General features: G+C 40.5%; 1 protein-coding gene across 1 annotated transcript in view; it reads right to left on the reverse strand.

Moving 5' to 3' along the window:
• STARD9 (StAR related lipid transfer domain containing 9) overlaps nt 1-16,099 on the reverse strand; it is a 199,718-nt gene that overhangs the window by 3,384 nt on the left and 180,235 nt on the right. Inside the window, exons 25-33 of the mRNA XM_084631449.1 lie at nt 15,843-16,040; nt 14,198-14,381; nt 9,515-9,661; nt 8,911-9,019; nt 6,803-6,945; nt 5,752-5,816; nt 5,450-5,655; nt 4,314-4,393; nt 318-476 (exon numbers count right to left, since the gene is read on the reverse strand). Coding sequence (XP_084487575.1) covers nt 318-476; nt 4,314-4,393; nt 5,450-5,655; nt 5,752-5,816; nt 6,803-6,945; nt 8,911-9,019; nt 9,515-9,661; nt 14,198-14,381; nt 15,843-16,040 — 1,291 coding nt within the window. The remainder of the gene's footprint in view (nt 1-317; nt 477-4,313; nt 4,394-5,449; nt 5,656-5,751; nt 5,817-6,802; nt 6,946-8,910; nt 9,020-9,514; nt 9,662-14,197; nt 14,382-15,842; nt 16,041-16,099) is intronic.

A 16,099-nucleotide genomic window follows, 5' to 3' on the forward strand; every position in this document is an offset into this window, starting at 1 on the left:
AATCAGGTGCCCTGACATGATTCTCTCCATACTAGCTTAAACAAAGTTCCAGTCTACGTTACATATTGGAACACTAAGTCTCTCTTGTAATCAGGCAACCATTGTGTTCACAACAAAGTAGCAATCTCACTGAATTTAGTATGATTTAAAATCTGTCAACATAATACATTAGTATGAGCACTTTGCAAGTCTTGAGATGAACGTTAATTTTACTTGTATAATATTCTCACTGCAGAAATGGGTTAGGTGACATCAGAAAATGCTTAGACTCAACTGGATGTGTAACTGAATCAAAACATTTGCATGGAATCTCTCACCTGTGCCATGTAAACGATTCTGGTGACGTCTTTTCCATTTACTCTATCAGGTTCCAATATCCAAGCACTTGGCAGAATCTCCCCTCGTACCATTTCTTTACAAGGACGAGGCATGGACTCATCATAGATGGACTGAATAGCTAAAATCGACAAGTTTTCCTGCATATGATAGAGTGCCAAAAATAGTTATTTATTTAGAGCAGAGAAGACAAAAATTGCAAGCTTTTGGGGCACAGTGTAAGTTATACAGCTGAAATAGTTCAGACACAGTACACTGAGACAAATTCTGGTCCAAAGGGATGCAAATACCTATTAGTCCTGAGCAAAGGCAATGCCTCAACCAGCTCATGCCCATTCATTTAATGAACAAAAAATGCTCTGAGGTGCATCCTGTTACCTGTAATGGGATTCTCTCAGAGAATCTTACCTCCCTCTGGCTACAGGGAAGAAAAGTGACAATCTGTTTACAACATAAGGTACCAGTGGTTTGAATCACCTACAATAGTTAGCTAAATTCACTCACCTCCCAGTGCAGACAGCTCAATCTGTTAAGACACAGTCCTAACACAAGCAATATAAATTGTGCGATACATTTTAAAGGTAAAACACCACCACCCGCTGTGGTAGGAGAACAAGTTTATTTGAGGCAGTGATTCATACATAAATACTGTAGTACTTAAATGTTAGCTTAACCTAGTTTTTTATAGAATGTGAAAGCAGAAGGAGAAACCTGGACAAGAATGCCAACCTCTGATAAGACACTTATAATAACCAACTGGTGGATGCCACAATCTCCTGCAGCTGAAATACAGATTGGAACTGTTCAAATAAAGAAATAACTTTGAAGCTTCAAAATGAGCACTTTCTCGTTTTTTCAGTTTTGACAGAATGATTACAGATATTTTCCATTTACAAAAAACCAAGAGTTCAAGTCAGTGAAAAATTTTGAAAATATCAGTTTTAATCAAAATTGTTCATTTTAGAAATAGGCCATTTTTTATTTAAACTTTTCAACCAGCTCTAGCTGTGATAGTGGAAGAATGTGTTACTTTGCATTGAAGTTTCTACCCAACTCAAGAGCTCAGCTATTGCAAACTTTTAGAATGAGCTAGAGTATAAACTATACTAGTTCCACCAGAACAGATTTGTGGCTTTCTTTCATTCCACCCAAGTGACAACTGGGTGTTTTGGGGTTATTTTAAAATAAGGGCCTGATTGTGAAAACCTATAGATGACTTAAATGTGTAATTTCTATTTTGTATTTCTTCATTAAGCAGTTATACTTTAGATACCTAGAAGTAATTAAGACAACAAGTTAAGTCCACTGGGTTGGAAAATTCATTATAATAGATCAGTGTAGCACTACTTCTAACAGGAAACTGCATGCATGCATACAGAGGGCTTGTCTACCTGGAGTCTTAGTGCATAGCCAGCCAGGGTATGAATGTATACAGCTCTAGCCTTCCTCAGCAAAGTTGCCATAGGGTGTCTGCTACCACATAGAATCACAGAATATCAGGGTTGGAAGGGACCTCAGGAGGTCATCTAGTCCAACCTCCTGCTCAAAGCAGGACCGATCCCCAACTAAATCATCCCAGCCAGGGCTTTGTCAAGCCTGACCTTGAAAACCTCTAAGGAAGGAGACTCCACCACCTCCCTAGGTAACGCATTCCAGTGTTTCACCACTCTCCTAGTGAAAAAGTTTTTCCTAATATCCAACCTAAATCTCCCCCACTGCAACTTGAGACCATTACTCCTTGTTCTGTCATCTGCTACCACTGAGAACAGTCTAGAGCCATCCTCTTTGGAACCCCCTTTCAGGTAGCTGAAAGCAGCTATTAAATCCCCGCTCATTCTCTTCTGTAGACTAAATATCCCCAGTTCCCTCAGTCTCTCCTCATAACTCGTGTTCCAGTCCCCTAATCATTTTTGTTGCCCTCCGCTAGACTCTTCCCAATTTTTCCACATCCTTCTTGTAGTGTGGGGCCCAAAACTGGACACAGTACTCCAGATGAGGCCTCACCAGTGTCGAATAGAGGGGAACGATCACGTCCCTCCGTCTGCTGGCAATGCCCCTACTTATACATCCCAAAATGCCACTGGCCTTCTTGGCAACAAGGGCACACTGTTGACTCATATCCAGCTTCTCGTCCACTGTAACCCCTAGGTCCTTTTCCGCAGAACTGCTGCCTAGCCATTTGGTCCCTAGTCTGTAGCGGTGCATTGGATTCTTCCGTCCTAAGTGCAGGACTCTGCACTTGTCCTTGTTGAACCTCATCAGATTTCTTTTGGCCCAATCCTCCAATTTGTCTAGGTCCCTCTGTATCCTATCCCTACCCTCCAGTGTATCTGCCTCTCCTCCCGGTTTAGTGTCATCTGCAAACTTGCTGAGGGTGCAATCCACACCATCCTCCAGATCATTTATGAAGATATTGAACAAAACCAGCCCCAAAACCAACCCTTGGGGCACTCCACTTGATACTGGCTGCCAATTAGACATGGAGCCATTGATGACTACCCGTTGAGCCCTACATATATCAAAGTATACTACTCAACTTTTGGTGTGCAGAAGCAAGGTCCACACAGCCAGTTAGTGCATGGCAAGCTAGTACTTGTTGCACACTAAGACTCCATGTAGATCCTTGAGAGCAGTTTAACCAAATTTTTAAATAATAAAGTGACAAAACTTGAAGTAGGTTAAGGTTAGAGGTTACAGTTTTCTACCTACTGGTGAATATGCAGAGAAACTAAAGCTAGTTTAAATCATTACTGTCTCAGTCCAGAAACTCACTAAGCACATGCTTAAAGTTTAGCATTTGAGTAGCCCAACTAAAGTTGATGGGACTGCTCATGTGCTTACATGTGGTGCAGTACTGAAGCCTAAGTGTATACTTGATATTAGTGTGTGAGTCTCTAAAGAGGAACCTTGGCTACGAATAATCTAGGAAGGCCATTTTGAACTGACATTTCCATTTTAAGTAATAACCTAAATTTAAATTGCATCCTAGCATTCAAGTAACTTATTTTTATATACACTTGATTTACTAATTGATAAAAGGAACTGTATTAAGTTTCATTTATTTAAGTTTGTAAGCAGCATCATATAAACTTCTGTGTTTTTCAATTATATTTTGACTAACAAAGGTATCTTAAAGTTAAAGTCTATGCTTTAACTAAACAACCTGAAATTCAATAAATTCTTGACACACGATATGGGCAGGTGATCACATAACCATTCTTACAATTATCCCTTCTGGCCTCGGAATCTATGAAATGTTACTAGATGTTTTTAGTTTACTTTTATAATAATTTATTTATTCTAATGGCCTCAGGGTCATTCTTCAGGCATTCCTCACTCCAAATGTGGTGAGAGATAAAATCTGCTGTATATCCAGGTATTATACACTGCTCTCTTTACTGATGCATTACTTTCAGTTGTGAATATTGAAGTTTTTTGAACTACAGTTCTTTAACAATCCTAATGGCAATACTTCTCCTTGCATCTTTGCTCTGGCATCCTCCCTATGCTGGGTTATTCCACAAACCATGTTCCCATATCAATAGAAGTATAAAATCTTTGTGCTGGGCCAACAAGCAGCACCTCCATGCTCTGCTCACTCCTTCCAGATGCATACCAGAACTGTTCGTTGCCAAAGCATTTTACATTGTGCATCTGGAAAATCTTCCTCCTTGTATTCTACAGACTTAACTTCCAAAGATACCAGCCACACGCTGTTCAGGATGCAACCTGCGTTATTTTATTATGTTCTGATAAATCTACCTTGCAATATAAGGAATCAGGTTAGAATTTGAGAGTCAGCATCTGAACTCTCAACCACAATAAGGATTCCAGGAGCACAAGCAAATCTCTCTTCCCACTTAATTCATAAAGGTGTACAACTGTGGACCCTCTTCCCCATATCCCATCTTTTTCTTGAACAGTAACCTGAAACAATTTAGATTAGGCTACATCTTGGAAAGCACTGATAAATTTACCTCTTTGGCCTCTACGGTGATGCAGCAGAAATCCCGTGGTTGCTTTAGGTAACACAATGAAGTATCACTCACCAAATATACTGTAAAAAATTGAGGAGGGGGGTGGGTGAAAACAATCACACTACAGCAACGATACACAGCTACCTGCTTTTGAATGTTTCCTCTTTAGAAGAAACGTCCTCATCTGTACAATTCTCCACTGCTTTCAAAGCTTATAAATAACTGTATATTAACTTGTCCGTGCTGAAAAGTAACAGAATAGTGCAAAAGACAGCCTATTGCACCCAATTTCTACAGTTTCTGTCACTGCTGACTGAGTTCAGAACTCTGTCCAACAGAAATGTTGAGACAAGTCTATGGATTAGAACTGAGGGGAAAGCCAGCTCCTTAAGAAGTCGATGACATGAAACTGTAATGAGTAAAACATCAGCTATTTAAAAAGCCCCTTGTTACAGATTTTCAAGCCCATGTCTTTATTTTTTCTGTCAAAAGCCATGCACACCAGTAGTACTATAGACAAATATTTAATAACAACAGTTCCACGGGTCTTCCAAGAGGTAATAATATGTATTTTTAAAAGTAGCATAAAATTTGTTTTCCAAACAGCTCAGTTTTTCTTTAGAAGCCAGTATATTACATTGGGTCAATAAAATATTGACTATTCTGGGCACACTGACAATAAGATGAATTTTTTAAAACACAAGTAACATTCTAAAGTAACACCTAAGTTCTGGCTTTGAAATTCCTCATTACGGATTGTCTGAGATAAGGGTCTCCTTTATTTACTGTTTAAGCTTCTATCGTCTCTAAGAGGTGGGTTCAAAAGATCCTGGGTCTCTGTGAATCAAATGGTGCTACATGAAATTGACACCATCTGAGGATCTGGCCCTACAGGTACAGGGTCAGAGTGGGTATTTACCATAAGCATCTCACTTCATAGGTCTGTTGTTCTTTTTATGATGTGGATTTTCACTGAAGTAGGTTCCATTTATTCTTTATTTGCCTTTTCAGCCTCACCTCTTCTGATAAAATGGCTAGCAGTGGGAATTGATAATATTCTTCAGAGGACAGAGACAGCTATGAACCAATTGCCATAAAGTTCCCCTTACACACAGCAATCCCAATTGATAACTCACCCAGCTGAATCTGGCTCGTTATTTTCTTATGTACTCGAGCTGTGTTAATGGTTTTGTCATACAGATGCCTTTTGCCAGGGTCTTTCACCATGCACCACACGTTGGGAAGAGGTCTTTCAATCACTCCAGCTCCCAAAAACCCATGCTTAGTTGCTGATGGGAAGACTTTGTAATAAACCAGTACCTCTTTTTCTGTACACTGGTATCTAAAGAAAAAAGACACGCTTCAGGTATTTGCACTAAAGACAACATAGAAGTGTGTCCAAACACCCCAAAAAGGAAAACATCTGGCATACACTTACTTCCAACCAGCTGCTGCTTGGCAGTTGTAAAAGTTCCTCAGGTTATTTGAACATGCCGCCATAACCTTAAAAATTACAATTCAGAGATGTAATCAAGGGAGAGTTGCCTGATCTATAAATTGTGTGCACCTGTCTTGCAGTACCACAGTTTGTCTCAGCCAGGCTGAAGAGCAAGCCTTAACTGTTTATGTATGAATTAAGTGTATATATCCAGTCATTCGACAGTGGTAAGACCACACCTCCCCATTGCCTATTGTGGGAGAGTTGACAGGACAGTATAAAACTGCCTCTCTGCTTGGAGCACAGCTGATGTTCTCCCAGTGTGATTCCAAACAGAGGCATGTCAAGTTTGGCTCTCCCACCTTCTGCATACATACACAGACACGCATGTACGTACACACATTCAAGTCATGCTGGATACAGCCTGGTCAATAAGCCAGGCAGCATTAATCGGGCTGAAAGCAGAGTGCTTTCACAGAAGAGACCAAGATGGATAGACAGCTTAGAAATTCTTTGGACATAGTATACTGTATGTATCCTTTGCACAGTGTTAAAACTTAACTGAAATATGGGGAGAAAAGCTTTAGTTTAAAATCCCCATCCCAGTGATGTTGAAATGGTCAGCTATAGTGCTACAATGAAGGGTTAAGTCTGGTAAACTTGTACAATTGCCTGGAATGGTTGAGAACAAGCATGTTACAAAATCTGTAAGACTATACCGTATTGCTCTCGCCAAACTTTCGCCATTATGGTGCTCACCAATGTAGGCCATCTGGTGGTTGTTATTTTAAAATTCTAAATAATACACAACAGTCAGAACGCCACAGCTGCAACCTGGCTTACTTCACTTCTGCCATTTCAGTTTCTCTAAGCATCCTTATATACAATTGAGCAATAAAAAGGGCAGGCCACAGTGAGCTGTCATGGTCAAATTGGCTTTCTAGATAGCTGGACAAGGAGTGCAATAGATATTCCAGACAGTGTGTTGTTGGAAACCTGCCACACTGTTAGGAAATACAGAAATAAATAATGACCATGCTCATTTACTCACCTCAGTTGTAGCATTAGCCAAAACGTGTTTGGACAAATCCTGGTATTCTTTTGTAGGAGAGGAACTGACTGAAAGAGTTAGTCCATGAGTGACCCTATCACTGATGCTAGCAGATGGAAGTGATGACTGAACTCTGCTGCTCTCTGTGGAGGATGAAGAAGTTAGAGGAGAAGTCTTTGAAATGGAGAGAAAAAATATTCTATTCAGGGTACTATACCATCTCCATCACCGTGGTACCCAAGTACCTCACAGTAATACATTCAGCAATGTGACTATCGTGCAGCTTTCTCAAGAGGAAAATTGAATGTGGATATTTCAAAATAATGTGAGTGCTGTGCGATGTGTTTATAGTTTATATCAGCAAAGGCAAAGAAGTGCATCTTACTCTTGGAACAGAAAGTGATGGGGAAGGTGGTGGTTCTTCAGCATCTCACTTCCTATCGCAACAGAATGTATACTTCTGTACAAGTTACTAAGGGCACAAAAATGCTCATTTGAATTTTTCTTTCTTTTTTTTTTTTTTAAGAGACTGCAAAGGTAACTGGGCCTTAAAACTGACTATCTTGACATCTATCCAGTTCTGAAACATCTGTCACATGATTCACTCCACATATATATTCAGTGAAATTATTCTTAAATGGCCACTCTTAGAATCTTGGTCTGTATGTTGATCCACCTGCAGCTGTTAAAAGTAGATGTAAATTAGAGTAGCCCTCATGAAGCTCTAGAACAGCACAGGGACTGTCATCATGCAGACACAACACCAGGACCTGGGCAGTGTCAAGGAGAAATTTAAGGCTCCTTTCCACACTACCCCGATTTGCACTCTGTGAATTTAGTCCAGACCTAAGGCTATGGCCTAATATGGCAGGATTTTCTGGGATGATCTCACCCTTTGGGAGAGGGTGTGCGCGTTATTTTGTGCTGGTTTCACTGTGTGTGCATAATGCACTCCTAATGCTGCTGAAAATATTTAAAGAAATAAGTAGCGGGCAGAGCTACTCATGAACTGGCAGATACACTCAAGCAGAATTCTACTACAAAAAGTTTAGCCCACATTAGACTTCACTTCTTTTAAAAATACTTGTTTCTGTCATGAAAGCTCAGTGGAAGTACTGTGTTGACATCTGCTAGGCCTACACAACTAAAGGAAAACACAGTTGCAGATTTTTTCATGCCTCAGTCGAATACTGGAAACTAACAAGGTAAGAAAGCATGCTAGGGAAAAAGATTTCGCTCCATGCAGCTTTTCAAAAAAGACAGGATTAAATCTAAATTGGATAATGTCAATCAAAATCAGTAACTGAAGATTAAAATCAAGAAGGGCTGATAGCTCAGAAATAACCAAAAGACTATTAATACTTTTCACTTAGATAGAGCTTCTTGTGATACAGGTGCGTATTATTAAGATAAGTATTATTAGGTCCATTGTACAAATGGGTAGATTGAAGCAGAAGAGGTAAATCAGTAACAGAGCTGAGAATAAAACCCATTTAACTTCTAATCCTCTAACCACTCAATCACATAAATGTAAGCAAGGCAAGATAGGAGGGACTGCAAGAACTAGTGACACACATCTTGTTTTTATAATCTCCACCTACTTATAATTAAGTTGCAGTATAGTTTAAAGGGTATCACTACATATATACTAGGAAACTAGCTGCGCACACAAGTCAATGTGTGTGTGTATAATGCAATTTGCAAGTCTACACTTGAAAATCTAGCCCCAGACTTCTTTGTTTCAAGGCATTTATACTCTGGTCCTCCTATCTGAATATGTTGCTTTGTTACCTATATCAAAGTACTAACATGGGAACTGGTTCATATGAACCTGTTTGTACAGTGCCTAGCAAAATGAGATTCTGGTTCATGACTGGGGCTCTTAACTTCTATGGAAATATAAATAAATAAATAAATCCTATTTTAGTTTTCAATAAATTCCACCTTAGACTTTGGACACTGGTAGCCAAGATTTTTCTGAAGATGCATAGTAGCAAGATATCTTCAAAACTCTAGAATCAAATAAGAATTGGATGACTGAATAGATAATAAATCCATACAGATTAATGATGTGGATCCCAATTTAAGCATAATTTTTTTTCACTTACCACATGCTGAATTCTTTTGTAGTTGCTCCAACACATAAAGTTGACTATTTCTAACAGCTGAGCGACCTCTTGCATCTCCTCTTGGGAGATCTGCACTTCCAGGATAAATCTGTTATTCAAAAGAGGGCAAAAATAGTTTGTAGTGAGGACTAGGGAAAGAAATATAATTACTTAATCAAACAAATACTATATTTATAGCCTGAAACCTTCTTTACAATACTGGTATATACATATTAGTTTAGGGAGACCCTTTCCTTTCACTTTGCTCTCAGAATCCTCTGGTTATCTAACTTTTAGCTAGTAGAATTGTTAGAGTTCTTAACAGTAATGCAGTGTCTTGAAATCGAAGTCATACAAAACTTGGTTCATATTAAAGAAGTGAAGACTATCATTTCAGCCATCTTCCTCTGTGGTTATAATGTGGTGACCCACATTTAACATCTTTGGAGCATGCCACACACCAGGACCTTGACAGGTTGGGAGCCCTGATTGACCATTAACCTTCCCCAATACAAAGCCTTCTGCTATTACATCCCTCCTCTCACCACCAAAAAATCAGAAAGGCATTACCCTCACTGACAACCTGTCAGCAATCTGCTCTTACCAGTGCTTCTTGTTTGCCGACTTTACTTGCAGCATAAGCAGCAGTGTTGCTGCTGTTATAACCAGATGTTGGGCCAGAGGAAAGACTTAGGCTGGAATCTGTACATAAAGTGCTTGTGCTTACAAGTGTCTTCAGCTTCGCTTCTTCCTGTGAAGGATGCCACAGTGTTATAAACATACTAGAAAGTAGGAGTCGTCTACCTTCACTCGCATCTAGCCAAATAAATGAGTGTACAGTACCTCTGCCAGATGAAATAGGAGTGATCTTATTTGGTGATTTAAAAACAAGTCTCTGTAAGTGGCTGTTCACATTACAAAAAAAAAAAAACCACCACCACTCCTAACACTAACAAGCACCCTGATTCTTAGAAGCATAGAAATGTACAGCTGGAAGGGACCTCAAGAGATCATCAAGACCAACCCCCTGCGCTGCAGATGTTTGTCTAGCCCAGTGGTGGGCAAACTGCAGCCCATCAGGGTAATCCACTGGTGGGCCGCGAGACAGTTTGTTTACTTTGGCCACCTGCAGTTCCCAGTAGCCGCAGTTTGCCATTCCCGGCCAATGGGAGCTGCAGGTGGCTGTGCTTGCAGACTGTCAGCGTAAACAAACTGTTTTGTGGCCCAGCCGCATGCGGCCCACAGGTTGCCCACCACTGGTCTAGCCTGTTCTCCAACTATGGGGATTCCACAACTTCCCTTGGAAGCCTATTCCAGTGTCACAGTCAAAGTTTCAGGCCAGAAGGGACCACCAGATCATCTAGTCCAACCTCCTGTGTATCACAGGCCACCAACACCAACCACATAGTAAATTCAACAACTGAAATGAGACCACAGTATTACAGCCCACTAGAGACTAGATGGTTATGTGCCACAGGCAGAGAATAGAAGGGAGGGGAGGTGCACCAATGTTTGAGACCCCTGCAATGGCAGTGCTTAACTATCCTTATAGTACAAAAGTTTTTCCTAATATCTACCTAAATCTCCCTTACTGCAGATTAAGCCCATTGCTTCTTGTTCTACCTGCATTGGACATGGAGAACAATTGATCACAGTCCTCTTAATAAACAGCCCTGAACCTATTTAAAGACTGTTATCAGGTCTCCCTGCTCCCCACTCCCTTTTAGTCAGTCTTCTCAAGACTATACATCCTAAGTTTTTTTTAACCTTTCCTCACAGGTCAGGTTTTCTAAATGTTTTATCATTTTTGTTGCTTTTATTTCGATTCTCTCCAATTTGCTCACATCTTTCTTAACGTGTGGAGCCCAGAATGGGACACAGTACTCCAGCCAAGCCTAACCAGTGCTGAGTTGAGCGGGACAATTACCTCCCGTGTCTTACATACAACACTCCTCTTAATACACCCCAGAACAATATTGGCCTTTTTCACAACTGCATTACATTGTTGACTCATTTTCAATTTGTGTTCCACTATAACACTCCCTCCCCACCACGATCCTTTTCAACAGTACTACCACCTAGCCAGTTATTCCGTTTTGAAGCTGTGAGTTTGACTTTTCCTGCCTAAGCGCAGTATTTTGCACTTGTCTTTACTGAATTTCATCTAGTTGATTTCAGACCAAGTCTCCAATTTGTCAAGGTCATTTTGATTCTAATCCTATTCCCCAAAGAGCTAGCAATCCCTCCCAGTTTGGTGTCATCCAGCAAATTTTATAAGCATACTCTCCACTTCATTATTCAAGTCATTAATGAAAATATTGATTAGTACTGGACTCACGATGAACCCATGCAGCACCCAGTTTCCCCAGTTTGACAGCAAACCATTGATAACTACTCTTTAAGTTGGCAAATTCTGCGGGAAGTTCAAGACTGTATAGACCAGGAAGACTGAATGACCATATAAACCATTCATGTGGCACTCCAGGTCAAGTGTGTGGCAAGCTGGGGAAACCCTGAATGGTCATGACCTGTGCTGCTTCTGTTTTTTAGATAAAGAATTTCAAGTTTCCAGGCTGTCAAACCAGCAACAGATTTGCTGCGGGGTGGGGGGGAACAATCTCCCTGAAATTCCAATTATTCCTCTTTGCATCTCTTCAAGTGAGTCCATGCCTTGACATAACTCAGTGGTAGGACTGAAGATTTTACTTTAGCTGTAACTACTCTATGTGAGCCTTAAAGTAACAAATAGAATTAATTGATGACAAGAAAATACTAAAAACCCTTGGATGGTTTTTTCACCAGAAAGGCAGTTGCAAGTTTAGTTTGCCAGCTCAGATGAAGAACTTTCACAGACTTCCATAATACAGAAGCTGAGATTGATTTGGCCGATGCACAGTTATCTACTGACCGCTTAGCATTTTAAACAAGGCAGAGGCAATGAAGTGACAGGCTACTGAATTACCTGTCACATATGAGAAGAGGGTGTGACAGTCTATACTATGGTCACCACTTTTACAAGACTATGATAAATTTTGTACACGGTATGCCTTGTGAGATATCATTTGAAAACTCAAAATCTGCTGAACATTACTGTCCTGGTAAAATATGTGTATCAACATTGTATGTAAACTTATACGTTTCTACTGTATAACACTGATTTAACATGTTCTATAGTTAGAAAGGCAGGGCCAAATCAGTTTTTCAGAGACAAGGACTCACTGGTATCCCAGCCAGGTTTTAAAGAGCTATCACCGGCTTAAGCAGCCATTCTCTAGCAACGGGAAGGCGTAAACAAGAAATTTACATTTCATCACAGGGATGATTCAAACCTCACGTCCACAGTGGACTGTGTGTCACCATGACTCAGCAAGGACGTGTCTAGCACAAGAAACTGAATTATAAAGGGGGAGAAAAACACTTGACTTCACCTCTCCTCCTCTCATCTCTCTGCCCATGACATCAATGACTCTCAAAGAACTAAACTAAGGGGGGAGTGGTTCCAGACTGAAACGAGACCCAGCCTATGAAATTTACAACAGTGTATGGTGACACAAAATCTTTGCTTTTAAGTTCACCTAGCTTGTTAAGTTAGGTATTAGCTTGACTATTACTCTTATTTTCTTTTAAAAAAAGAAAAGGAGTACTTGTGGCACCTTAGAGACTAACAAATTTATTTGAGCATAAGCTTTCGTGAGCTACAGCTCACTTCATCGGATGCATTCAGTGGAAAATACAGTGGGGAGATTTATATACACAGAGAACATGAAACAATGTGTGTTACCATACACACTGTAACGAGAGTGATCAGGTAAGGTGATCTATTATCAGCAGGAGAGCAGGGGGAAAAAAGCCTTTTGTAGAGATAATCAAAGGTGGGCCATTTCCAGCAGTTGACAAGAACGTCAGAGGAACAGCGGGGGGCGGGGGGGGAGAACAAACATGGGGAAATAATTTTACTTTGTGTAATGACCCATCCACTCCCAGTCTCTATTCAAGCCTAAGTTAATTGTATCCAGTTTGCAAATTAATTCCAATTCAGCAGTCTCTCGTTGGAGTCTGTTTCTGAAGTTCTTTTGTTGAAGAATTGCCACTTTTAGGTCTGTAATCGAGTGACCAGAGAGACTGAAGTGTTCTCCGACTGGTTTTTGAATGTTATTTTCTTTTGTAACCAATCCTGTCTTTTATGCATCATCACTTGTAATCACTTAAAATCTATCTTTCTGTAGTTAATAAACTTATCTTATTGTTTTATCTTAACCACTGAGTTTGAATTCAAGTGTGTGGGAAACTCCACTTGGGATAACAAGGCTGGTGCACATATCATTTTACTTTGATGAAATGACAGACTTTCTATGAGCGTGCATTGTTCAGTAGTGTGCTGGACAGTACAGGATACACATTTCTGGGGGAACATGACTGGTATTAGAGAACTTGCAGGTGTTGTCCTGTATGTAATTCATGAGTGACTGGTCAGAGTGCTCATGTATTTAGTTGGGAGTGAATTTACATGTTGAAGGATGTGTGAGCAGGCCAGGGGTAACTGTTCTGACCCCAAAGTAGTGGAAAAGGCACCCCACGTTAGCAAGTTAAGGCAACACCACGGTTCAACGGTCCAGATTGTACCCTGGGGGATGTCTCAGAGGGTTACTACAGCTTCTTCTCATAAGAGGTGACAAAGCAGTTGCTATAGGAAAAGTATGGTCACAAATTAGGCAGAGTGACCTGAAGGTAATATAGTACCATTCCAAAGTCAGACAAAAAAACCCAACAAAATTCTCACATGTGCAGGAAGGGTGACAAAATACAAAACAAAGGGAAGAGGCAAACACACACACACCAGACTAAAGGGAAAGAGAGAGAAGCAGACTAAAAAGGATGGTGAAAGATTTTCTTTTCATCTTGTCATTTTAACGTACAGAATTCAACCGCATTAAGCCTATATCAGTAGAGTCGCTGCATGCATTAATATCCAGCACTTGTGGCTTAAAGATGTCCTCTCATACAGTGAGTGAAGCTTATGAGTCTTGGCATATTGTCAATAAAATGACACTATTGCACAAAGACAGTCCAGAAGCACCATCAGTAAATCAGTGTGGGGTTGTCTGTTTTTAAATACAAGTTAACAAGATTATTCCTTATTACCTTTGCCCCCTTAACAGGCAAAATTAAAGAAAAAGATCTGCCTTGGGCTTAATCACCATCACAGTTTCTTTTTTAAAAAAGAAAGAAATTGTATTAACATGAGTCATTCAAAACAGTTCAGTCACTACAGTAATTTAACGCTCACCTTCTGTAGATGAGAAAATATTTGCTCTCGTATACGTCTCTTTTCTTGCTCAGCTCTCTCCCGAAGTTTGTCCCTTGCTCTTGCAATTTCAGTCTTGGCCTCCTCTCGTGCTCTCTGATAGTCTCGGAGTAGCAGTTCAATCTCTGAAGGATACTGGATAACCCTCCTCTTTGGTTCTTGGACTCTAAAGATTGGGGGTGGGGAAAAGACACACTAAGAAACATCTGATACAATGCCATGGGACAATGGTAAAGAATCACAGAAAGAGTTGCTTTCTTCCAACACTGAACAAGGAACTTCATAATAAGGAAAACAGGATTATTCCTAAAAAATACTGTCTCTCCCTGCTTCATGGAAGAGCTTCTGGATAGCTACCTAGCTTCTCTCCCCCCTCCTGAAGATTTAAAGAAAAATGCACACATGGTCACCTTGGGCTTTATTTAAATACAAAATCTTCAATATGTATGATTATGTGTGAAGAAGAATTATATCTGCAGCAGTAACAAAACTCAACAATGCATGTTCTACTGAAGTAACAGCCGCATCTCATCACCCCACTATGCCCCCTCTTGCTTCTTGGTTATCCCCTCATTCTCTCCCTCCCCCGCAAACACACACCTCTAATTCTCTCTCAATGGGCAGCATGAAACTCCCACAATGAGTCAACTCAGTGATCACCTCTGAAACAAGCTTCTCACAGGCACATGGAAAGCCTTGGCACGAGTTGCATCACTTATCCTTTCCCACGTGCTGTCCCCAGTTCCCAGACTGTGCAATTACCACATCATTCACATCTCCTTTGCAGGCCTCACAACCGCTGAGCTTGAAAATTGGATTCAGGGTGCATGTCTAGTATTTATCACAGTGAGAATACTTACACTTCTGTGACATCCTATTAACATACAGGAGCAACTTAAGGTGCTGATTTTGATCTATTAAGCTCATTAAAACAAGGGTCCCAATTATCTATTAGACTGCCTCTCTCCCCATCTACCATCAGGACAGTAAAGTTCAGCTGGGGCAGTCTCTAAATTCAAACAACTTGGGGTTGGGATTCTCAGCAGAGAGCCCTTAGACTCTGGAATTCACTTCTCTCACTATTCTGACAGAGCCCAAGTTTGTTTATATTTAGAGCATAATGCAAAACCCATCTCTCTTCCTTGGCTTTTTGAGTGGGGAGTGAAAGGAGAGGTTGGTGAGTAATTCATAATAAGTGGGGTGGAATCTTGCTTTTGAGAAAGTCTTTTGCTAAACATTGTACATGTGCAAAAATAAGTCCATGGTTTACTGCTTTAGACTATCAATTCAAACTAGGTAGATATGAACTACATGGCATTTTCCTTTGCAGTGGGGAAAGGTTAGTTTTCCCTAAGTCATGAGAATCTTTTCTAGGTTAATAGTTTGAAAAGGGAAATCAAATTGACCAAAACTTGTATGGAAAGTTTTTGCCTTCTCTAGAAGAGAATAATAAACAACTCTCCTGCCCCAAAGTTCACCACTTCTACATCTGGCATTCCACAGGAGAATCTAAGTGCTCATTCTACCACAGACACATCACTGTTCACCTTAGTGAATAAAATGGGAGTTGTGCATGTACACCTGAGGGCAGCATGGGTTGCCAAAGCTGAAGTTTACATGACTCTACCTAGTATTTTCTACTACATTTCTTCTCAGTTGCTGCAGGTACTCTCGGCGTCTGCTGGGGAGATCCAGATCCCGCTGGTTTGTGTCCAACATCTGCAACAGGCTCAGATGCTTTTGTGGACTGAGACTGCGGGTTCTCCTATAGCTCTGCAGCCTTTCCTCCCTCTGCTTTCTCAGGGCTTCAATTGTCTTCATGTGCCTATTTAAGGGTACAAGGTCAGAGTTACAAGGTATGCACCAGGTAAAGTTACAAAGCTC

The sequence above is a fragment of the Lepidochelys olivacea genome (genome assembly GCF_965140295.1).
Source record: "Lepidochelys olivacea isolate rLepOli2 genome assembly, chromosome: 6".
Taxonomy (NCBI): Eukaryota; Metazoa; Chordata; order Testudines; family Cheloniidae; genus Lepidochelys; species Lepidochelys olivacea.